The 25146-nt window shown below is 35.4% G+C and overlaps 2 protein-coding genes and 1 long non-coding RNA gene across 7 annotated transcripts in view; 1 reads left to right on the top strand and 2 right to left on the bottom strand.

Moving 5' to 3' along the window:
- Positions 1 to 20163, bottom strand: part of LOC106081361 (23 kDa integral membrane protein) — a 58385-nt gene extending 38222 nt beyond the window's left edge. Inside the window, exons 1-2 of one of the 2 annotated variants that reach the window (XM_013243256.2) lie at positions 20097 to 20163; positions 17053 to 17133 (exon numbers count right to left, since the gene is read on the bottom strand). In XM_013243256.2, coding sequence (XP_013098710.1) covers positions 17053 to 17112 — 60 coding nt within the window. In that variant the 5' untranslated portion in view covers positions 17113 to 17133; positions 20097 to 20163. Of the gene's footprint in view, positions 1 to 17052; positions 17134 to 19978; positions 20067 to 20096 lie in introns of those variants that run through there. The other variant, XM_013243255.2, reaches the window with a different exon arrangement.
- On the bottom strand, positions 17154 to 20175 carry LOC106081360 (uncharacterized). Of its 4 annotated transcripts, none has more exons than XM_013243254.2 (2): positions 20097 to 20175; positions 17154 to 19233 (listed from the first exon to the last, which is right to left on the bottom strand). In XM_013243254.2, the coding sequence occupies exon 2, from the start codon at positions 19116 to 19118 to the stop codon at positions 18399 to 18401; it is 720 nt and encodes a 239-aa protein (XP_013098708.1). In that variant the 5' UTR covers positions 19119 to 19233; positions 20097 to 20175; the 3' UTR covers positions 17154 to 18398. The 4 variants fall into 4 exon arrangements, with proteins under 4 accessions (XP_013098708.1, XP_013098706.1, XP_013098707.1 ...); XM_013243252.2 differs by lacking the exon at positions 20097 to 20175 and adding an exon at positions 19979 to 20066; XM_013243253.2 differs by lacking the exon at positions 20097 to 20175 and adding an exon at positions 19390 to 19699.
- Positions 20176 to 23171: 2996 nt separating this feature from the next.
- Positions 23172 to 23799, top strand: LOC106081340 (uncharacterized). Its single transcript, XR_001220344.1, has 4 exons — positions 23172 to 23259; positions 23329 to 23441; positions 23541 to 23569; positions 23631 to 23799. It is a non-coding gene; the product is annotated as an uncharacterized LOC106081340 (long non-coding RNA).
- The last annotated feature ends 1347 nt before the right edge of the window (positions 23800 to 25146 follow it).

Here is a 25146-nt window from a genome sequence, read left to right as displayed (position 1 = left end):
AAAAATCTACATACCTCACTCAAAAAACACGTTTCACAAAACGAAATTTTTGTACGAAACATTTTTTTTGTCAAATGTCGAATGTAGCTAAAATTGCCAGACATGGTCACTAGTGTTATGATTAGTTAAAATTTATTGGGATACATAAAGACGTACACACTGGCCGTATGCAATGACATCGAGGGTGCTTTTAACAATGTGCGGACCGACACACTAATCCTCAGACCAGTATAGGGTGGACTGGGTCCTTAGAGACTGGATAAACCATATGCTAAGGAACAGGCGGTTAAACTATGTATCATGGCATTTTATCGTCACTCCTATGGGTGATCGCCATAAATTACCTATTACGGTATTAATACTTCTAAGGGGTAAGGACCCGAACCAGCTATACGGAAGGGCCGAAAGGGTCTTGCAGATAGCAGAGGACTGGGCTAGACCCAGGGGTCTCAATGTTAAACATGCTTGTTCACGAGAAAGACGAAGGTGGGCGAATTTGAAGCACCTCGTTTCCTCAATAAAACGATTTCGGCAACTGACAAGGTCTAATCTTTAGGAGTGATCTTGGAGAGGAAACTGAATTGGAAGTGTCACATTCAGGAGCATACTCGGCTCACAGATATTAGACACTATGTAGACGGGCTCAAAATTGGGCCTGAAATCCTTGGATTCAGTCCACGGCCTCTCTAGGAGCTTGATTAAACCAATACTTACTTACGCCTCAGTTGTTTGGTGGGCTGCGCTAGAGAAAAAGTGGAACGTAAGGATAATATAACAGGTTCAGAAAACATGTGTAGGAAAACCGGATGGATTAGAAAAGATTTTCGATCGGATACCTGATATTACACTTGAGGTCGAGTGCTGCTGCCAGCGGAACAGTCTTGGATTGACGGGACCCTAGTATTGCCATCTGGGAGATAGATCAAAGCTAGATGACAGAGGGGACCTGGGGGTCTACATTAAGAACCTAGGGAACCCAGGGAGATATGTTTGTAATCAAACTGCAGGTCCGAGGTCACGAAATTTTGCGTATGTCACTGTTTTGGCCCAAGGACAAACGCTAATGATTTTGTAAAAAATCGGTTCAGATTTAGATATAGCTCCCATATATATCTTTCATCCGATATGGCTTTTTAAGGCTGTAGAAGTCACAATTTTTGCCCGATCTTTACAAAATTTGGCATTGGGTATTTTATTTGAGGTCTACATATGTGTTGCAAAATAGATATAGCTCCCACATATATCTTTCAACCGATATGGACTTTTAAGGCTGTAGAAGCTACAGTTTTAGTTCGATCTTTAAAATATTTTGCGCGAGGTGTTTTATTTGACGTCGTAATATGTGTGGGAAATTTCATGAAAATCCAATCCAATGTGTATATTTCATCCGATATGGACTTTTAAGGCAGTAAAGTCCACAAGTTTGATCACGTCTCTACAATATAGGGCGTGAGATGTTCTCCTTATATCCCAGTATTTGTCATTAAAATTGGCACAGGTTTTGATATAACTCCCATATAATCTTTTATCCTATATGGCCTTTAAAAGATGTGGAAATCCAAATCTTTTGTCCTATGGTAGGAAAATCTTACATGGTTCTAAATTTCTATTTCAATTGGTATCCAAATTAAAGTCTAACTAGATTTCGACATAAGTTTTACATATAAAATGTACTACATGCACGAAGTGGTGTAGGGAATTATATAGTCGGCACCGCCCGACTTTTGCCTTTCCTTACTGGTTGTATATAAAAATGCCTTTTGCATTCCAAAGAGTTTTTCTCCTACAGTAAAATAAAGTCAAAAATGTTCTATCTAAAAATGCCTTTTGCATTCTAAATTTTGTAACAATCTATTTATTTAAGAAAGTGTTATAAAGCCCAAAAAATTCAATGGATTCGTTTTGGATGTAATGAAATTTTTTCGATTTGAGTGTTATGGCATAAATAATGTTGGGCTTAGGTAAGTTGAAAAGAGGGTGTATATATTAATCTGCCCCATGCCACTATAGACATACACCTAAGCCAGTAAACGGATTGTTGTGCGCTCTATAGACCAAAAAAGTAACCTTGAAAAAGAAGATCTAGGTTAGGAATTCCGTGCTACTTACAAAATCCTTAATTGTTTTCCATAACACGCCCACAGTTGTTTTTGGATATTATGACATATTTGAATGTTAAAATGTCACAATATCCAAATCCAAAATTTGGGTTTTCATTTGGGCTTTCTGACATTGGGAAGAATAGTTTTTGGGCTTTGTAGCATTGTTTGGGCGATATGACTTTTGTCGTTTTGGGAGAAAATATTTTGAGCGAAATAACGCTACGCCGTCATCACATCACATGTAAAACTTTAACAAAATCAGCGAATAACTTCTAGGACCATCGTTTCCATGGATGGTATTAAATGTGGGTTATAGGTATTGGAAGTCATAATCATTTGGGCAAAAACTAAAGGCGGAGTTATATACTATGCGCGCGCATTAAAAAGGCAACTCTGCAAACAAATCTCAGAAAGCGATGCGCAAAACTTAAAGAGTTTTGAACTTTGACGCCTTAAAACACTACTTCACGTTTGGCAACACAGAATGACGCACGAGTTCATCCACCAAAGTTGAAAATTCTTAACTTTTGCGCGTTGGTTTTGTGGGATTTGTTTGCAGAGTTGCATTTTTAATGCGTTTTTAGTGCGCGCACAATGTATGTAACTCCACCTTAAAGGTTTGTGGAGTTCAAGAATTCAAAACGGGGTATAAGATTATATGAGTGCTGTTATACGTTCTGGACAAATGTAACTACATTTGTCCAGAACGTATACCATTTGATCTATCGAGTCATCATTAAGCGATGTTTGCCTCTCTAGAGTCAGTTATTTATACACATTGGAATTTCATATGAGGCTATGTGTTGTGTGCAAAATAACAAACAATGAACTTGTTATGTAATACAAAGACAATTGCTAATTAACCTACCATAAGCCAAAAAGCTTGGCTTCTGAGGTTGTGCACAAACTGTGTAATCCAATTACAATTACAGCTTTTAATATTTTTTATTGTAATTGTGATCACATATGGTTGAAACGAGTTTTCGGCTTGTTTTTTTTTTTCAACTGTAAATTTTAAACTTTGGGGGCATTTGCCTAGATTTTTCTATGTATTGCTCAACCACTACAAAAGTGACCCTGCCACAACAAATACAGCAATTATAAATGTAAACGAATTTTTAGGGCGTGCCTGTAGTTTCAAAAGCAAACTTCTCTCTGTAACGGCTCATATATGACGCTGTTGTTTTTATACCCTCCACCATAAGATGGGGGGTATACTAATTTCGTCATTCTGTTTGTAACTACTCGAAATATTCGTCTGAGACCCCATAAAGTATATATATTCTTGATCGTCGTGAAATTTTATGTCGATCTGTCGATCTGACCATGTCCGTCCGTCTGTCCGTCCGTCCGTCCGTCTGTCTGTCGAAAGCACGCTAACTTCCGAAGGAGTAAAGCTAGTCGCTTGAAATTTTGCACAAATACTTCTTATTAGTGTAGGTCGGTTGGTATTGTGAATGGGCCATATCGGTCCATGTTTTGATATAGCTGCCATATAAACCGATATTGGGTCTTGACTTCCTGAGCCTCTAGAGTGCGCAATTCTTACCCGATTGGAATGAAATTTAGCATGACGTGTTTTGTTATGATATCTAATAACTGTGTCAAGTATGGTTCAAATCGGTCCATAACCTGATATAGCTGCCATATACACCGATCTTGGGTCTTGACTTCTTGAGCCTCTAGAGTTGGCAATTCTTATCCGATTGGAATGAAATGTTGCACATAGTGTTTTAGTATCACTTCTAACAATTGTGCTAAGTATGGTTCAAATCGGTAAATAACCTGGTATAGCTGCCATATAAACCGATCTTGGGTCTTGACTTCTTGAGCCTCTAGAGTTTGCAATTCTTATCCGATTAGGATGAAATTTGGCACGACGTGTTTTGGTATGATATCCAATAACTATGCAAAGTATGGTTAAAATCGGTCCATAACCTGATATAGCTGTCATATAAACCAATCTTGGGTCTTGACTTCTTGAGCCTCTAGAGGACGCAATTCTTATCCGATTGGGATGGAATTTTGCACGACGTGTTTTGTTATAATATCCAACAACTGTGCTAAGTATGGTTCAAATCGGTCCAAAACCTGATATAGCTGCCATATAAACCGATCTTGGGTCTTGACTTCTTGAGCCTCTAGAAGGCGCAATTCTTATCCGATTGGAATGAAATTTTGCACGACGTGTTTTGTTATGATATCCAACAACTGTGCCAAGTATGGTTCAAATCGGTTCATAACCTGATATAGCTGTCATATAAACAGATCTGGGGACTTGACTTCTTGAGCTTCTAGAGGGCGTAATTCCTATCCGATTTGGCTGAAATTTCGCAAGACGTTTTTTATTGTTACTTTCAACAACTATGGCAAATAAAGTACAAGTCGGTTCATAACCTGATATAGCTGCCATATAAACCGATCTGGGATCTTGACTTCTTGAGCCTCTAGAGGTCGCAATTATTATCCGATTTGCCTGAAATTTTGTACGACGGATTCTCTCATGACCATCAACATACGTGTTTATTATGATCAGAATCGGACCAAAGCCCGATACAGCTCCCATATAAATCGATCTCTCTATTTTACTTTTTGAGCTCACAAAGAGCGCAATTCTTATTCGAATTGGCTGACATTTTACACAGGTCTCCAACATATAATTTAATTGTGGTCCAAACAGGTCCATATCTTGATATCGCTCTAATAGCAGAGCAAATCTTTTTTTATATCCTGTTTTGCCTAAGAAGAGATGCCGGGAAGAGAACTCGACAAATGCGATCCATGGTGGAGGGTATATAAGATTCGGCCCGGCCGAACTTAGCACGCTTTTACTTGTTTTTTTTTTAAATGCTTTTGGGAAATTATTGTTGAACCAATGTTGAAAACATTTTAAGAACTTAACGTTTTTAAATTAAATTTTATGCATAAAGGGTTTTAAATGAGATTTCAATAAAATGCATATAGGTCGAGAACTAGATATATTGAATTTGAACTATCTGTGCCAAATTTCGGGAAGATCAGGTAATCAGATATTCTTCAAGTCAAAAATCAGAAAAAATACCATGCAACATCGTGAAGATCGTATATCATTGTAAATATCTATTTACCTTCGTGAAGATCGATAGATATAAATAAAAATCGGGCGATCATATTTATGGGAGCTATTCCTGACAATTTTATTACGTCTCAAAAATTACCCCGCAAAAATTAAACTTTTTGATCAGATTTTCTTTTAACTTAATTTGGCATTAAATCTGTCAATCCGACGGAAACGATTAAATAGAATCATGAAGTAATATTGAGTTTCATCTATATATGTATACAAATTACATTTGCAGGGTATTTCAGATACCTTTTTCAATGCCTTCCCTTGATTAACTTAGATTTTAGTGGTGATCTGCAATCATAAAATCCTAATATTCCCACAGGAACACAAGATGGAAGACCAACCAAATCGCATATCCCTACATCCACTAATTCGTATAACACGCCATAAAATCTGGGCCAACTGAGTAACAGCTTCTATATGTCAGTGTGGATACGCATAGTGTGCATTGCACACACCAGGAGTACCATCGTTTATTCTCATCGTCAAATAAATTTTAGCATTAAACAAGTAAAGGAGGCCACCGTAGCGCAGAGGTTAGCATATCCGCCTATGACGCTAAACGCCTGGGTTCGAATCCTGGCGAGACCATCACAAACATTCTTCAGCAGTGGTTTTCCCCTCCTAATGCTGGCAACATTTGTGAGGTACTATGCCATGTAAAACTTCTTTTCAAAGAGGTGTCGCACTGCTGTACGCCGTTCGGAGTCGGCTAAAAAAAGGAGGCCCCTTATCATTGAGCTTAAACTTGAATCGGTCTGCACTCATTGATAAGTGTGAAGTTAGCCCTGTTCCTTAGTGGAATGTTCATGGGCAATATTTGCAAAAAAATAAGTAAAAGTGTGCTAAGTTCGGCCGGGCCGAATCTTGAGAACCGAACAAGGAAGATCGAGAGACCGGTTTATATGGAGGGTATATCAGGTTATAGACTGATTTTGATACAGTTGTTGGAAGTCGTAACAGAACATCGCATGCAAGATTTCAGCCTAATGGACAATAATTGCGGCTGGTAAGGACTCAAGAAGTCAAATCGGGAGATCGGTTTATATGGGAGCTATATCAATTTAAAGACTGATTTGGACCATACTTGGCACAGTGTTTGGAGCTATATCAGTTTAGAGAGTGATTTGGACCATACTTGGCATAGAGTTTGGAAGTCATAGGAAAACACTATGTGCAAAATCGGACAAAAATTGTGGCTTCCAGGGTCTCAAGAAGTCAAATCGAGAGATCGGTTTATATGGGAGCTATATCAGGTTATAGACCGATTTGGATCATACTTGGCACAGTGTTTGGAAGTCATAAGAGAAAACTATGTGCAAAATTTGATCGGACAAAATTGCGGCTTGTAGGGAGTCAAGAAGTCAAATCGGTAGATCGGTTTATATGGGAGCTATATCAGGTTATAGACCGATTTGGACTATACTTGGCATAGTGTTTGGAAGTCATAAGAGAATAATATGTGCATAATTTCAATTTTAAAAATGCCAAATCAGACAAGAATTGCGGCTTCCACGGGCTCAGGAAATCACATCGGGAGATCTGTTTATTTGGGAGCTATATCTAAACCTGAACCGATATGGCCCATTTGCAATCCACAACGGCCTACATCGATATAAAGTATATGTGCAAAATTTCAAGAGGCTATCTTTACACGTTTGACCTCTATCGTGATTTCGACAGACGGACGGACATGGCTAGATCGAATCAGAATATCGAGATGATCCAGAATATTTATACTTCATGGGGTCGCAGATCAATATTTCGAGGTGTTACAAACGGAATGACTAGGTTAGTATACCCCATCCTATGGTGGTGGGTGTAAAAAAATTTAAAATATTACAAAAACAATTTATTTTCATTTCTGGGGACATTTGACAAAACAACATATCTCGAAAACACACATTTTGCTAAAAAAAATACATAAACAACTTTTTGTTTATCAATTTAAGCAAATGTGGTGAGCTAAAAAGATAAAGTAGTCTTTGAACGCAAAATAGCCTAACAAATAGAAGCGTCTTTCAATTTTTAATTTTTTATGTTAAGGCCCTGTATGCACCTCAAGCGAAATTTTCGGTAGTAAACACATGGTGACAAAAATGTCTGCATTCGTTTGGCCACTTTTTAGCACCCCACTTTATTGGTGATAATGTACGCATTCATCTAAATTAAGCATTACTAAGTAGAAATAAATTGATTGCGTGATGCAAAAAATTATGAAAGCAACAATTTTCTCGCAATGAAACCAAAAAATATCTTTAATGTTTTCTTCGTCACCCTATAACATAAAGCAAACCGAAAATGGTGCTCAGGATATATGAATGCATTTCTGGTGGCAACGAAAATTTCGTTTAAGGTCCATACCGCCCTTAAGATGCTAAGTGAAAAAACAGGAATTTTTCAAAAAAACAGCCGTCTATGAAGTGAAATAAGAATCAATCAGCGATCAAAATTTGAAACGGATAGTCACGTCCATTAGTATATAGGAATTAAAATTAAAGATAGCATCTTTATTTTAAAGTTTTAGTTATTTGACACGTTTTCATTGCTAAAATCGTACGAACAAGGAACATTTTTAAATTTTGGGACATATTTTTTTCAGTGTACAATGAAATAAGTTGTTTTGTCAAAAGATTTTTTTTTATTCTTTTGAAAAAACTGGCAACTAATTTGATTTGTGTCCTTTTGTTATATGCAATTTAAAAAAAAAACGGATCGGATAAGTTGATTTGACGTATTAGTTAACTCTGGAACCAGAAAGGGACAGAAAGAACCTCCTTCAAAAGATACATTTATAGCAAAAATCCTGGAGAATTTTCTTATTTCAAGAAAGGTGGTTTTGCCAAATATCCACCTCCTATGAATAGATTTTTTGAAATTTTTGCAGATTTTGTAGGGTGTTGCTATGAAGTATTAGGGTATTCATTTCTCCATAACTACAAACCACAAATTCCTAAAATTGTATATGTATCTCCAAACAGGCCCTATGAAATAATCATGAATTTAAATAAAATTAGCAAGAGAGAATGCATCGGCAGATCTTTCTGTATGGCAGCTTTTTCTAAGAATGACCTGACGTCGACCTGTTCTGATGTCGGAGGGTCTAGTGAAATTCATTGTTCTAAATATCAGCAAAATCGGGTAATAAATTCGGCATTTGGGCTTAAGAACCTAAATCGGCAGATCGGTCTATTTGACAGCTACGGCCAAATCTGGACCACATTCAGATCGGATTTCGAAAGCCTTGATACAACTCCCTACACTACACTAATACTTTAAATGCGGCTGTATTGAGCTATATGGTTCGATCTAGACCATATTCTTTTCAGGCTGAATTCAACTCAATGCTTTAAATTCAATCGAAATCGGGTAATACATGCGCCGTTATAGGCTTAAGGCCTTATACCGGGAGTTGGGTCTATATGGTAGCTATATTTAATTATAATCGGAAAAAATTTAGAGAGGCTTATTACAACTCTCTGTTTCAAACTTCAGCGAAAAAGTTCCCAAAATGCTCTTTGTAGGGTCGGAAATGGATATTTCGATGTGTTGGAAATGGGATGACTAAATGAATATACCCTCTATCGTCTGGTGGTGAGTATAACATTTTCTCAAAGTTTCAAATGAAAAAAATCTACGAAACTCCCATTACATGTTGTTTTTGCCTCTTTGAAGATTGAAAGCAAAAACAACATGTAATGGGAGTTTCGTAGATTTTTTTCATTTGAAACTTTGAGGCCATTGTGATTTTCACAAACGGTTGAACATGGATACTTCGATTCGGTACGTCAAATCAATGAAGAATGTATGTAAATACTCCGTGAGTCCTTAGATAAATAATTCAAAGTGTTACAAACGAAAAGATTAGATCATTATACCCCATCCTATAATGGAATGTATAAAAGAATAAAAATCATTAGCAATCTTAAAAGAATATTTAAACCATTATAATTTAATTATCGTATTTTGAAATCACTTTTCATAAACAATATATCAGTAAAATATTTCTTAATAACATATATTTCTTGGTAATATAATCGTTTTAACTTATGTTAGGTTGGAATATCTGTTTTTTTTTTTCTAAACATTGTTAAAAAATCAACTATCAAAAGTTAAATAATTTTTACCTTTAACCACCAAAAACTCTACTTCCAATGTGGCAACACCGAATGACGCTCGGTTGCAAGCGTCAAAATTGAAAATTTTTTAACTTTTGCTTTTGTGGCATTTGCTTGCAGAGTTGCATTTTTGCAACGTGACGCCCAAAACCAAAGCTTAACGCTCATTCTGTTTCGGCCTTCAGACTATTTTAGTCCATTGCGAAACCACAGTAACGACAGACCAGGCGAACATACTAATATGCTAGATAGACAAAACCATCTGAATGGACAAGAAACTGAACTGACAGTACCACATTTAGAACGTGTGGAGAAGGCTCATAGATGTTGTTCATTATGCAGAAAGGCCATAGGTTCCATATGGAGAATTAATTCAAGAATGGTCAACTTGCTGTACAAGAGTATAATTAATCAAATTCTGGTATATGCTTCGGTATTATTTTGGAACTCGATGGAGAAGAAATGCAATGTCAGAATATTATAACTGATCCAACGGACTTGTGTTGGCATATCTCTCGGTATTAAGACTCAAGGCGATGACAATTAAAGCTAGAAGTAGGTCGCCCCATCGTCGAATAATTGAGGTGCAGGTAGGGGAACTGAAAGAAACAGCGGATATTTGAAACACTTAGGATGGTGGAATAGACGAAAGGAACCCTGGGTAATTGGTGAACAACAGTAGAGGCCTGACTGGACCATGCTCTCACCGCTGAGAGTTTCTGCTGCCTTGTATAGGGCTATTGCAAATTGTCTTGTATTGTGCTATACTCATAGAATAAAGTTTATTGATAATAGCAAACCCTGTCTACTGACTGTAAGTAGTTAAGTTTACGGATATTACAGCAGTAGTTATGTTGTTATAGCGAAATGTTTGCAATTTCAGAACAGCAGGTTAACTGGTAGAAAGTTAGTTGTATGCTGAAAATGACTGCTGCTCAATTTAAGATGGGGCTATTAGATGAGAATAAAATCAAGTAAAAGCGTGCTAAGTTCGACCGGGCCGAAGCTTATATACAAACAAGGAAAAACAGATAAGAATTGCTATGCTATTGGAGCTATATCAGGTTAAGAACCGATTCGGGCCTTATTTGTTTTAGATAATGGAGACCATAGTAGAAGTCATTGTGCAAAATTTATAGGGGCTCAAGAAGTTAAATTAGGAAATAGGTTTATCTGGGAGCTATTTCAAGTTCTGAACCGATTTAGCCGCATTTGGCACGAATGTTGAACGTCATAAGAGAAGTCGTTGTACAAAATTTCAGAAAAATGAGATAAAAACTGCGCTTTCTAGGGGATCAAAAAGTGCAATCGGAAAATAAGTTTATATGAGAGCTATATCACAACATGAACTAATATGGCCAATTTGCAATCCCAATCGACCGACTCTAATAGAAAGTATTCGTGCAAAATTTTAATCGCCTAGCATTACTCCTTCGACAAATAGATGGACGGCATTATCGACTTAAAATCAAGAATATACGAGTATATACTTTACGGGGTCCTAGATCAATATTCCGATGTGTTACAACGTTTTGACGAAGTCGTATACCACATCCTATGGTGGAGGGTATTATAAAACAAAATACAGTCGAACTCCTCTATTATTATTATGTCGTGATCGGACGACAGACAAGTGATAGTTTTATCTATTGAAGTAAAGTTGATAATGGCTCTAAAAAAGGAAGGATATCGGCGTGTTCACCACCAGATACAGTAAAATGCCATCCGCACTTTACTGTATCTGGTGAAATTCAGAACGTTAGGATGCCTGAGTATTCAGAAGCTTTACAGTGGGTAGGTATTGCAGTAAAAAATCTGCCTTTGAGAACTGGTTGATGCACCTCTCACCACTTGAATTGGTCACCTCGTCATTTTGAAAATATTTTCGGACTGCCAAATCTTAGTTTGGGGTCCGATTTACAAAATTTTTGCTGGAAAGTGCTCAAAAATCCCTACAAAAAATCCGCTTGAAGTCATTAGTGTGTCTGGTCTCAGGGATTTTTGACTTTTAATTTTTGAATTTTTGCCGAGACAGGCACCACACAATATTTGTAGCCAATTTGCTGAAGAATGCCCGAAATGGGTATTTGGTGAAAAAAATCGGGTAGTTTTTTCATTCCCTCCACCATAGGATGGAGGGCATACTTATTTCGTCATTCCATTTGTAACACTTCGAATTATTCGTCTGAGACCCCATAACGTATATATATTCTTGATCTTCATGACATTTTAAGTTGATCTAGTTATGCCCGCCGTCCGAATGTCTGTCGAAAGCACGTTAACTTTCGAAGGAGTAAAGCTAGGCTCTTGAAATTATGGAAAAATACAAATATAACCGGCCGCAATGCAAACATAAATCTTATATATAAAATTCAATTTGTGCATATTTGTTCGTTTGTATGTTTGTTTGGTTGTTCCGTATAGACTAAAAAACGGCTGAACCGATTACCTTGAAATCACAGATTGTGTAGGTTGGTTTGGAAGGAAACATAGACTATATAATTTTTTTAATATCGGGAGGGGGGCGGACCCTCCCCCTTACCCCAAAAGTACAACCCAAAATTAAAAGTGGACCGATCGGGACAATATGGGATTCAAATGGAAGGTATTCAAGACTTGAGTACGAATTTCATAGTAAAAGTTGGGTCCAAGTACCTGGGGGGCCGCCCCAGCACCAAAACTCCAGACAATGTAGGTATCAAATGAAATGTATTGGAGAGTAAAATACGAATATGGTATTAAAATTTTGGTCTAAGTACCCTTCGGGTCGCCCCAACCCCAAAACTCTCCCAAACAGACATATTGGGACTCAAATGAAAGGTATTCGGGAGTATATTTCAAATCTGGCATACAAAATCAGATCGAAGTATAGGGGGTCACGCCACCCCTCAAAAACGCCATTAGACCCACTGTGACTATATGATACTTGGCTGAATAAGGGTATCAAATGATAGGTATTGGAGATCAGAAAACGAATATGATTTAAAGTTTGAGTCCAAGTTCCCAGCGGGCGCAAATTTTGACCCATTATGAAAAATATGGGACTCAAATGAAAGGTATTTAAGAGTAGAAAACGAATTTGATATCCAATTTTGGAGCCACGTGTTTTGGGGTACACCCTAAACCACCCCCAAACTGAACTTCATTTCCGTTGGGAATAAAAAACGAATTTGATATCTATTTTCAGTGCAAAGTGCCGTTGGCCCCCCTAACCCCAAAACACCCTCCAAACTGTTCATATTTACCGGCCATGGCAATATGGGGCTCAAATTCAAGGGTTTTGGAAGTGCAGCACGAATTTGATATCCATATTTGAGTCGTCTGTCTGAGGTGCCATCCCTTTCCTAATGAGAACTTTACCCTAAGGAAGAACATTACCACAAGCAACCGAGAAGGGGCAAATTCTCACACATCAATTAGTGCTTTCCAATTCAAGTTTAAACTCAATGATAAGGGGCCTTTTTTATAGCCGAGTCCGAACGGGGTCCCGTAGTGCTACACCTCTTTGGGGAAAATTTTTTGAATGACCAGCAATGGCATTGTACCTCGCAATGAAGTACATGATATTATAGAACCTGATAAAATGATAGCATGTACGACGAAAGGGATCATCGTTTGCAAAATTTTTTATAAGTAATAATTCAAAATTTCTGGTAGGTCTGATCGGGACATTGAAGAAATTATGACTCAATTTTTCCATGAATTATATTCATTACAAATTTAACATTCGACATAGTTCTCCGGCTTCACAATGTAGGTAGTTTAATAAGGTCCAGTCGTTACTCATATGATTTTATTTGTTATTTGGTTTTGCTTGGCTTTGCGAGCAAAAGAATATGGCAAAGAGGATAGAAGTATAAGAATTTAATTTCTCTCAAAATTTTACAGCAAATGTCGTAAATTATTTTATTTTCCTTCAAAGCAAGCAACTCTGCCAAAACCATTAAAAAATCTAATTTATAACAAAAAAAAAGAGAAACCAATGAAAGAAAGATACGCATATTGGTAGCTAAGACTGGCGAAACCCTATATACATACTAGAATTAAGCCATAACATTCGTCACGGGAAAGGAAATAATAAATATTAAGAAAATGCAAGCAAAATTCTATCTTGTACTGAGATAACTCTCTATTTTAACAAACGCCACCAACCAGTCCATGTGCGAACTTCAAAATCTTAATCAGTATATATTTTAACTATGAAGATAGTTTTTGCATGCGATCAGATAGGGACTCCGAAAATACCATTTTCTTGGTGACATCTTACAAGTGAAATTGTTGCAATTGTTACAAGTGGTGCGCTAAGATATTTTGTTATTTATGAAAGTTAATTTTCATGTTATAATGACGCAATGACGTCGGTTTTAATTGTACAGTCGAAGCCGGATAACGGAAACGCTTAAAATGAACCCATTTCGTTTAACTTAATTATATCTTTGGAAATGCATATTTACAACATTATTCTTTCTATGTACCTGTTAACAAAAGAAGTTGACTGTTAACAACTTTCTTCTTCACAGAACCTGTCGAAATAGTATTTAAAATGTGTGTTAAAGTGTGCAGTTTACGACGACTATAGTCTCTCTCAACTGTCCATAATCTCCACGACGATATGAAATTTTCAAACAAAAATTATCTCTCATTTTTCCATAATCTCCACGACGATATGAAATTTTCAAAAAACGTATCTTATCTTGTTGTGAAAATTTGTTTTATGTTTGAAAGTATTTCGTGTTGTACTTTAATGAGGCAATAGATGATACGTTAGTACCCATAAGGTACTAAGACAAAAAAAGTTACCACATATGGATGATACTTTAGTACCCATAAGGTACTTTATACTTTAACACTTTAGTACCCATAAGGTAGCTTTTTGAGGAGTAGAAGCAAAAAATAATAATATTTAAAACTATAAATTAAATCATAAAAAAATTAGAGATTTTTAGCAAATATTGCTCCTTTTGTAACAGGACAAAAAAGTTAGCACATAATGAAAAGTCATTTAACTCGCAATCCGTTCACAAGTTGCTAAAATATATACAAGTCTTGGGACGGGTTTCTCGTAGAAAATATAGAGTCCGTGTTAGCTAACCGGAGTTTTTTTTTTGAGTTTTTTCCCTAGCAGAAGTTTTTACCCTTCTGCAAGTACGCACAGAAAGAAAATGAAAATTGGTTTCAATCACGAAATTAATTGATCCAATTATTTTTTTTAAATTGTGACATGATAAAATTTTCCGAAATTTCCAATTGATCTTTAGTAGGATCAATTAAACATGTAAGTGGAAATGTGCAAATGTTATATTAAAATTTTTGCGGAAAGTGCGCTGTACTTATACAGCGCAACTCGATTTCGACGCAATAAGGTTCATATATGTAAAACTCCTGGAACGCGAATTTGAGGTTTATGTTCGGGTCCATGATCACTCATTGTAAAAAAAACACCTCCGGGGGTTTTTCCAAAAATGCAGCGGAAAATATTGTTTTCCTTATTATAAAAAAGAGTAGCGAGGCGAGTCTACCGGCATAGACTAATAGTCAGAGATGGCCTGTCAGAAACAGTGACGTATATGACATACATTTCCGACGTATATTACATACGTCGAAAACGTCGTAAACCTAGCCAAAAAACTAGGTTTCTGACAGAAAAAAAAATTCGAACGAAAATATGTCGAATTTTTGATCTGATTAACTAAAAATTTTGGCATAAGTAATTTTTTCCTTCTGGAGACGAACAATATTGAAATTGGAAAAAATCGGTTCAGAATTAGAAAAAGCTACCGTAGGTTTACACGATTTTTACCAATATTGTTATAAAATGAATGACATCTGAGGTAGTGTCAAGTGAAATGGTAGATGGCGTGTTAAGTATGCTAATGTGAGGTAATGTCAAGTGAAATGGAAGATGGCGTGTTAAGTATTTTATTGAATAAGTAATGTTATTTTTAAGTATTGTTATTGAATAACATAATTAACACTCCATGTACCATTTCACTTGACACTTCCTCAGATGTCATGCATTTTTAACATATGTCGTTTACAACAGCTTTCAAAAAGCAAATTAAAACGGGAGAAGCAAATAATTTTGCAAAAGAATACAAAATAATTGCAATTTCTAAATATAATTGATGAAAACTAATAATTTATTGATTTTTTGCTTCACAAAAAAATCCTTAAACGTTACTTTATAAATTGACTTGAAATTTGCGTATATTTCCAATTTATTGTGTGAAAAATGTAAATGCAAAAATTAAAAAAAAACTTAATATTTCTTTTATTGCGAAATTTTTTTACATATAAACTCTTCTATATACAACAAATAAGTGACAATAATATTTGTTAAAAATCAAACTTTTACACTGAGTTATTAAGGTTTATGACGTTTGCGACATTTTCTACGTTTTATACAAGTATACGACGTTTTCGACTTTTACAACTTTTTGACAGTCGGAAACCTAAAAAATCGTCTTACGGACCATCTCTGCTAATAGTCATAAATATATATGTTTTAAATAACTTTATGAATGGCATACATTGGGGAAGTTAACAGAAAAACATTTATCTAGAATATGTTATAATTACATCCATGCTAAACAAAACGTTTTGCCATTAATATGCATCTTTTGATCATAAATAAGATTACAATTGCTTCTGGAAATTTAAAGAGCTAGTCGAAACACTTTTTTTATGGGAGTTTTATCTTCTATGTATAGAATAGGCTAGACTTTTTCAAAACCAAACAGTCATAACAGAGCTGTAGGGTCGAAAAACTTTTTCGATTGAATTGAAAAATTATGGAAAGAACTTACTGCCTAGACTACTAACATTTTTTCTTTTTGTCACTCGATTCGTTCGACAAATGATGAAAAAGGTTGTTTTTCCTTTATAAATTCAGCTGTTTTCAATGAATTGGAGAATGAATCGAGTGACAGAAAGAAAAAACAGGTAGTTGACGTGGCCTTTATTGTTTAATTGAAAAAGATAAAAATTTCACTCACATTGTATATAAAAAAATTTTTTCAGATTCAATTAAAAAAATTATTGAATCAATTAGTTCTTTAATTGAAAATTTCAAAACTTCAATCACGATCGTAAACGAAAAAAAAGTTTAGATTCAATAAAAAATAATGATAGAATCAAATTTTTATCGCGATCATAATTGAAAAACAGTTAAAATTATTGAATCAATTAATTTTTTAATTGAAAATGGCCTAAATATCACGATCGTAATTGAAAAAGAATCCGGATTCAATTAAAAAAATGATTGATTCAATTAATTTTTTGATTGAAAAAACTATATTTTCAATTATGTTATTAATTGAAAAAAAATTTCGTGATAATTTTTTCTGTGTACGACCAAATAGCAACACTGTCTGCTGATTGCTAAGTTAATTTATCTGATATTTCGGCAGCTACGTGTATTTGCTGTTTTAGCTAATGTTTGCATAAAAAAATAAAATTTATAAAATAATATGGCTCTTTCTAAACTTTTGACTCCCTTTTCCTGAACTCTATGTACACCCAGAGAAATAATTTTAGTATTGTCAGGAAATTTGTCAACGCCGACTATATTACTACTATATTACCGACAATTACTTTTTGGGCAACCCAATACTAAACTACGGCTATTTTTTAACTTTAGAAGAATCCTTAGCTATGCAAAGGATTTTCTATTTTTGTATGCTCATATTACAAATATTACATGCTCTTATGCTCAAACAATACTTACCGAGCACAGAAGATTGAATAAAAATAGAATATATTTGACCATGTGCATTCCACAACTCATGATGATAGTTTTTCTTTAAAACTGAAAATTTTAAACAAGAATTAACATTCTTCTTTTTATTAAAAATATAAACATTATTTTTTTCACAATTCATAAACTCTCTACGTAGACAGACAGACAACCGACAGGTTAAGCCGACATTGATAGTTTTGGGGGAAATTAAAAAAAAAATATATAAAGACATGCTGCAATGGAAAATGCTCTTCAATTTGTATTCGTTTTTTCTGAGTAAGGCACTTGAAAAGTCTCAGTTAATGTATTTTCGTAGTGTAAATAAAAAATCTTAATTTTAAATGTCAATTTCAGCAATATTAAAAGTTGTCTCGATAATAACTTATGCTATTGCAAAACAAATAAACTCTGCTTAGCGCAGGAAAGCCTTTAAGCTAATTCATAAAGTTTAAAAGAGTACTTGTTCATATTGTCAATGTCATTTATTGAGGTACTGGATCACATCATCATTTTAAATGCATGTCGCCGTATCATATAAATTACAATAAAACGATTTTAAAATAAATAAAATACTTTCTATTTATTGAAAAGTCGAGACCTTCTTTTGAGTGATATTGGAGGAGGAGCAAATGCAACAACGTTTTTATTTAAAATTAACTTGTAACAATGCTGTTTCAAGACAAATGGCATGTAACTTAACGGTAAGTGGTGTAGTTCAGAGCAGCAAACGATATAAAACGATATCAATTATTTGATTTGTTTTAGACAAAACGGGTAACTACTAAAGTTCAAAGTTCGATTACTATCAATCAACGACTGATGCAAAACAGAGTAATTATAGTTGTTTCTACGGTTTTTATGATACGAGTTCTGGTATATGCTATATGTTTATACTCATAAGTTAGTCCTGTGTGTCTGTGACAGGTTTTCATGTTTCTTTCAAAATATTTTTTTATTTGAGCAACATCATGAAATTTAAGTCTTCTCTTTGTCCCCTAAAGTCAAGACAAAAATTGGTCATGGTCTATTGAACCGCAAAATAAATTTTATTTTGGGTAAAAAAAACAGTTTGGTTTATATGGAAAGCAAAAGCCCAAGTCCTTAATATATTTAATTTTTCCTTTCGTTATTTTCCCCTTTGTGGAACTTAGGTGACGATATAACATAGTCATGTAGGAATTTTTGTCATAGTCAAGTCATTTGTTTCTATTGCATCATGTATCATTGAGATTATAATCTAATATGTTTTCCTGGCTAACGACAGATGAAAAAGAATCTCGTACTTATAACCTAGCAAATACATCTGTCTGTTATATTAATTCACAGGGAACACGTTAACGCACTAATTCTGGCAGCAGTTTTTCTTTGGGCAACAAGGAGGACCTGAACTCATGTAGCTTTCTCCACAACCATGGATAGCTGGAGACTTTGTACATCAAGGCCTCTCGCGATATTGTTGTTGTCTCCACTTTTGATAAATGCTGGTAGTACTTGGCATTCTTCTTAATACTGCCGTTTGCATCTTGATCGTAGCGCGCAAATCTCAACTTCAACAGTGTCTCAGATATATCTAGCAAGCGATTGCCCTTTGGTGGGTGAACTAAACACAGCTGCGAAACGACATAGTCATCCGATGCCTTTTTGTTCAAAGGTATAAAGGTGGCCTCTCTACCCACCAGGCATTGTTGCAGCCATGCAAAACCATTGCCATTTACCTTAACACCGGGCAGTTTAATAGGCAACAAACGATTGCTGCTCATAAAAAATGGTATCAACGGACGGTGCTGGATGTAAAGCAAAGTATCTTGGCCCTTCTGTTGGATGTCTTTTATGCGACCAGTGTGCATTACGCGCTCATTGATCAGACGGTCGGGTATGTGTGATGGCTTTTTAAAGGGACGCACTAAGTAGGCCGGCCTGCGTTTGGCATAGGCCACCATAAGCATAAGCCCCGAAGTGCCATAGATTAGGACTTCTGTGCCAAGTGTTTCACGATCCATTAGATTGCATAAGCTATGGTATTTTTCGCTAATGTATGAATTTGTGGTGTCCATGGTGGAGGGTAGAAATATTGGTGGTAGATATGTTGACTTTCAGCCTTCCCAGATATTCTTTTAAGTACTTTACGGATGAGGCGATAAGTTTTTGCGGTACGGTTTGTGATATAACCTACAAAATTAAGATACCCGATTAGATTTGTGGACGTTGATAATTTTTACAATGCATTAATAGAATTTTTTAATATTCCCTTGCCAGATGACATCATGGAAACTATTGAAACGACCGACAGATCAATTGATCATCTCTCGCATAGTTCACAATTACCCCTTTTACCGGATAGACGGATGGTGGGTCAATGTCAGCCTCCGAAAAACGTCGTTCCGTGTGATTCGTTGTTTGACCTTCCCGCGGCGGTGGCGTTACTCAATAAATTTCTAGAGATGATGTATATTTGGATGGATGATACAATCGCCTAATCGACTTTATTCGGTCTTTTGGTCTTTTTTCTGGTTATGATTTGTTTTTCGATTTTTAACTTTCTCTGTTTTGTCCTATGTCTTCTTTTGTATAAAATGTCAACATTGTTTTGCCCATCTGTTTAGTTCCACTACTGTTTCTGACATTTATTGTTTTCGTTTATTCCCTCGTCTTTATTTTGATTACGATGACAAAAAAAAACTAGTTTCCGTCTTGCCCCACCCCACCCCACACGAAACTTGTTTAAATATATTTCGCCCTGCCTGCTGCCTGCCCCAACGTAAAGAGAGAGCTTAAAGCTTTTCGTTATTTTAACACAAAACACACACGGCCACATACACACATACATGCATGCGCGCGTTTTTAATGTCGGTTTGTTATTTTCGAAAAAAATGTGCTTGGAAGTAATCATTGGTGCGGTCGGCGTTGTTTGTACCTTGATTGGTCCACCAACCTCGAAACACGAAATAATACTTTTAATTTCTAATTCTATTATTTGCTATTTTTTGTTTTGTTCACCCTGCCAAGTTTTGGACTTTGCTTCGAGCGCTTACCACGTCTTGACAAACTAACCGTTCGTTATAAACTGATGGACTGTGTTTGGCTGTTGTTTGCTGTGCTAACTTGTTGTGATGGTGGGATGCAAAATTCAATACGCCAGACAAATAGATCGCACACCAGTTGACAATTGTATTTGAATTAAAGTTTGTTTGAGAATACATTTGCTCAGCACCCGAAGGGGGAATGGTGGCCGCTCTCTGTCATCTCCAATAGCCACACATACGCGCACAATTAACTCATTAATTGGTGATTATAATGCATTCGTCAATGAGGGTGGGTGCTTTCTCTCTTCTCCACTGTATAGAGTCACTATTATAACCCACCTGTTATATGTAAACCTACATATCTCTCTTATAAGTCACCGTGGCAGTTTTTCATTTAAGATCTTAGGCGGCGAGCATAAATAGCACATGATGATGCTTATTAGCACGGCGATTCGTATTGACCCTGGATAACACCGGCCAACAAAATGAAAAAAGTTCGCTACTTCTGCCAAATACTTGTTGTTAAGTATTTCTTTTCAAATTGACGCGTTATTTCCAGCAATAGTTTATCAAAATTTGAACCGATTTTGATGAAATGAAACTAAGCACAGGCTTTAAGATGGGTAATTAAACATTCCATACCAAATTTCGTGCAAATCAGTTGAACGTTGTAGTTACTACGCCTTATAAGCATAAATCGAGAGATGTACATATGTGGGAGCTATATCTAAATCTGAACCGATTTTTATGTGGGCGTAAAATCCTCAACTCGATGATTTAGAAAGTACAAAATATAATTTGGGCGCCGTGTCATCAAACGATCGCCAAAAGGAAAAAAATGTAGGGAATGCTTTTCGAAAAAAAACATTTGGTTTTTTGGGACGCTCTACTGTACACTGTATTTTGATACGGAAACGATTCACCAAGGTGGCGTATGAGGTATGAAATATGAGGATACAATTAACGCAAATTAGTCATCCGCACCCATGTCCAATAATTAAATCATTTTGAATTGTTGGTGCTGTAACAAAGGTTCTCACAGTAATTCTACTGCTTATACACAATTTAGGCAAATCCGATATATTCACCACAAATATAGCAAAACTACACACATCATGTTATCTGCTAATTCATATCAAAAAACGCCTGGAAGATATATGTAAATTTAGAAAAAAGCCAAAGTCTGGCTATGTTCACGCTGAACTTTTCACTATTAGTCATACATTATATATCCCAATTATAAATAAAGGATATATATTTATAAATCTGGTAAAATTCATTAGTTATGGCTCTGAGCTATATTTCAAAAAAAGCTCTGTTGGAAGTAACGCTCCAACTTTAGAAAGAAACACATAAATAAATCAGCGGTAACAAAGTCATGTTGACCAGTGTAATATTGTATATATTAATCATGCATTGTGGAAACTACATATTAGTAAATCGTAACTACTGCCGTTCTCGGCGTAAGAACAAATTATAACACCCAGTTGTAAATAGCCAAACCGTTATTCTGTATATGCAACGCAATGTCAATGAAACCACTTTATTACGGAGAAGAGCACTCATTGCAATGTGACCAACTGTCACATTAGGCCGTATAAGCTTAGACTACATATTTTATGGCTCCTTCGTCTTTTAGAGTGAGTACTACGTTCAATTTTCATATCGTTGAAGTAAATACGCACAAGATCTTAATGATAATATAATTGTTTTATTTAAATTTTATGATATCCAATTAGGAAATATCCTACCGAATATGTTTCTACTTCAAAACTTATTTTCTTTAAAAAAGTAATAGTAAAAAATTTTAGTTTCACTGTGAAACACGAATTGAGTACCGGCCTTTATGTGCTATAACCTATACATTCAAAATATAAAATACATGAGTCAATAATAAAGGTTGTCTCATTTATACAATAAAACAAAAATTAAAATTAGGCAATTTTTTGATCAACTTTTCACCAAGATGATTTAAAAAACGATATTTTTGTCAAATTTACTTTTTTACTTTAATTGACTATGACAGAACATTTGTCCCATTAGCCGAACGTAAAAAGCGCCTCGATCTTCTGCGCTCCTTCTATAATCTCTGACACTACGTTTCGAGGTGTCTCTCGCCACTTGATCTTTCCAGCGGGCTCTTGGCCGTCCCGGTTGCGTGCACCATCGTGATCGCCATAAAACTTCTTCGCAGGAGCTTCTTCATTCATTCTGACAACATGACCTAGCCAAAGCAGCCGTTGTATTTTGATACGATTAACTATGCTAACTTCATCATTCAACACATACAGTTCGTGATTCATAAGACACCGATACTCTTCATCAGTGCAAACTGGTCTCTTAAACACTCCAAGCACTGCCTCGTCTGCATTCAGAAAATGGCGCTCATAAAATAATGTAAAATACTTATTCCAAATAAGTAAGCTAACTTTAATCTAATTTGGTTACATTTTGATTAAAACAAGGAAAAATTGCAAATTTTTAGTAAGTTTTATTCATCTGTTATTAGTGGAAAATAGTTCATAAACTTGGTTTTGGGAAGACATTTTACTTAACCCATTATAAACATGCCGTCATGTTGAGTTCAACGCTTGCTACAAACCTATACTCTTAAAATTGAATAAATATTTGTTCGAAATATTGTAGTTTACGAGTTTCCCAAATTTGAGTATTATCGAATACATTTAATTGAAATACAACTTAACTTATAACATAACTTAAAATATTGTTAAAAATAAAATTAGGTTGACAGACTTTGTAACAGAGATGATGTCTAAAGAACGTTCTACATGTTTAGCTGTGACCTTTTTATGTTTGAAAAATTTGACCTTTTATGCTGTTATTGGAAACTGCCTATGTTCATGCAAATGCAAATTTTGCCCATGAACATTCCACTAAGGAACAGGGGCCTGTTTTCATAATAAAAATAAATATGCAATAGACAGTTGAGCGTCGTGCGCAACGTCATAAACCATTCAGAGAAATACATGTGCCGCCAATAATAAGGCGTCAGTAACACACACAGACAAATGCTGAAACCATGCCAACCATTCCCTTGTCGCACAAACAGTATTACAACGCTCAGTCTGATGTACGCATTCGCCAAGAAAAGTCGTGCACGGTAACAAGATAAAAATTAACAGGTGCAAAAATATGAAATAAAATGACCAAAGTAAATTTAGCGAATTACGATATCCATCTCTTCTTTATGTTCAAATAATGTTTTTCTTCCTCGTCTCAGAACACAATTACTGGAAGAAATTTAATATGCTGTAATGGTGTAGTAGAAATTAGTTGTCATCGCTACTGTTCAGAATAGCCCAAACATGCAGCGTGACATGGCCTGAAATTTTGGTAAGCATTAAAAATTTCAAAAAACTAATAATTATTAAGGTTATTATTTAACTTTGTTTGCGGGAACTATTGTATTAAAATTGAAATGCGAAATACAAGTTATGCAGGATTTATACTACCAATTAATGGTAAGTATTAGATTGAAAAAAATTATGTACATACTGAACAATTTCATTTCTTTTTCAACAGTCTATAAAATATTGTGGATATGGCGTAACGGAACTTCTGGGAAAATATGGTACTTACCCCTATGCGATTTATTTGCTATTACGATTTTTTCCGAAGCCATTGAATCGAAAAAGTGTGAACATTTTTATTTTAATAGTAAATGTCACGAAATACATTACACTTTAGCGAAGTATAAATTCGAAATATATTAATAAAATGAAATAAAGAATTAATAAATAGCACATCTACAATTAAAAGAATTATTTCATGCGTGTTAGTTAAAACTGAACGAAATAGAAGCAGAGATTTTGCCAAAAGTTTGTACAGATGTATTAACACACAATAATAATTTCGAATATTTTATTCATCAAAATCGTATTGAGATCAGTTCAAATTATCTTTCACAATTGTTCATCATATGCACTGAACAAAGAATAATTTAGTAAACGTTGGCCCATAACGAAGTTCATTTGATGTAGTTATATTTTAGAAATGCATTTACTAAAAAGGAATACAATTGTCTTTAGCGCTATATGAAGTTCAACGTTATTCGAAAGTATTGGGTTGCCCAAAAAGTAATTGCGGATTTTTTAAAAGAAAGTAAATGCATTTTTAATAAAAATTAGAATGAACTTTAATCAAATATACTTTTTTACACTTTTTTTCTAAAGCAAGCTAAAAGTAACAGCTGATAACTGACAGAAGAAAGAATGCAATTACAGAGTCACAAGCTGTGAAAAAAATTGTCAACGCCGACTATATGAAAAATCCGCAATTACTTTTTGGGCAACCCAATAGTTTATTTTAACTCAACCATTGGCTCACTTTTTTTGTTGAGTGTGCTTTCACAAGTAACCCATGGCTCTCACACCATATAACAACGCAGGTAGTATCAGTGTCTTGTATAGTGTGATCTTCGTCTGTCGAAAGGTGGCCTTGTTTCTGAACTGCTTACTTAATCCATAGTAGCATCGATTACTCTTCGCTTTATCTCAAAACTGGTGTCATTCGTTTCAGTTACGCCGGTGCCGAGGTAAATATCATTGTTGACTTTCTAAAAGTTGTGGTTCCCAACTTTCTCCATTTTCTTTATCTGCTCGGTTGTACAAGGCGTTTTGGGAGTTGATACCATCCATTTTGTCTTGACTCCATTTACTACCAGACACATTTTCACTGATTCCCTTTCAATTTTTCAAAGGCTGCAGTTACTTTAAGACGGTTAAAACTGTCTTGTACTTCTCCAATACATGCGCCAGCGCGTATACTGCACGTTCTCTATAGAGAGTACGAATATTTCAGGTGCAGATCCGCATAATATTGTCTTTTTTCGTTTGCGTGGTTCGTCAATGTTATGGTGGTTCGTTATTTTTATTTCTTTGTTTCTCGTAGTCATTTTTACAGTTTTTTCATCTACTCAGCAAAAAACGAAGCTTTTCACTATCCGCTACCTGTGGACGCCCCCGATACCTTTCAGCTAAGCTTCCCGTGATAGTGTTGAACAATGTTGCAGCCCGTGTGGTACCCACCGGTAACCCGT

The sequence above is a fragment of the Stomoxys calcitrans genome, chromosome 5 (assembly GCF_963082655.1).
Source record: "Stomoxys calcitrans chromosome 5, idStoCalc2.1, whole genome shotgun sequence".
NCBI classification, from domain to species: Eukaryota; Metazoa; Arthropoda; class Insecta; order Diptera; family Muscidae; genus Stomoxys; species Stomoxys calcitrans.
Note: the sequence above shows the minus strand (reverse complement) of the source record. Positions and strands in the feature narration are given on the sequence as shown.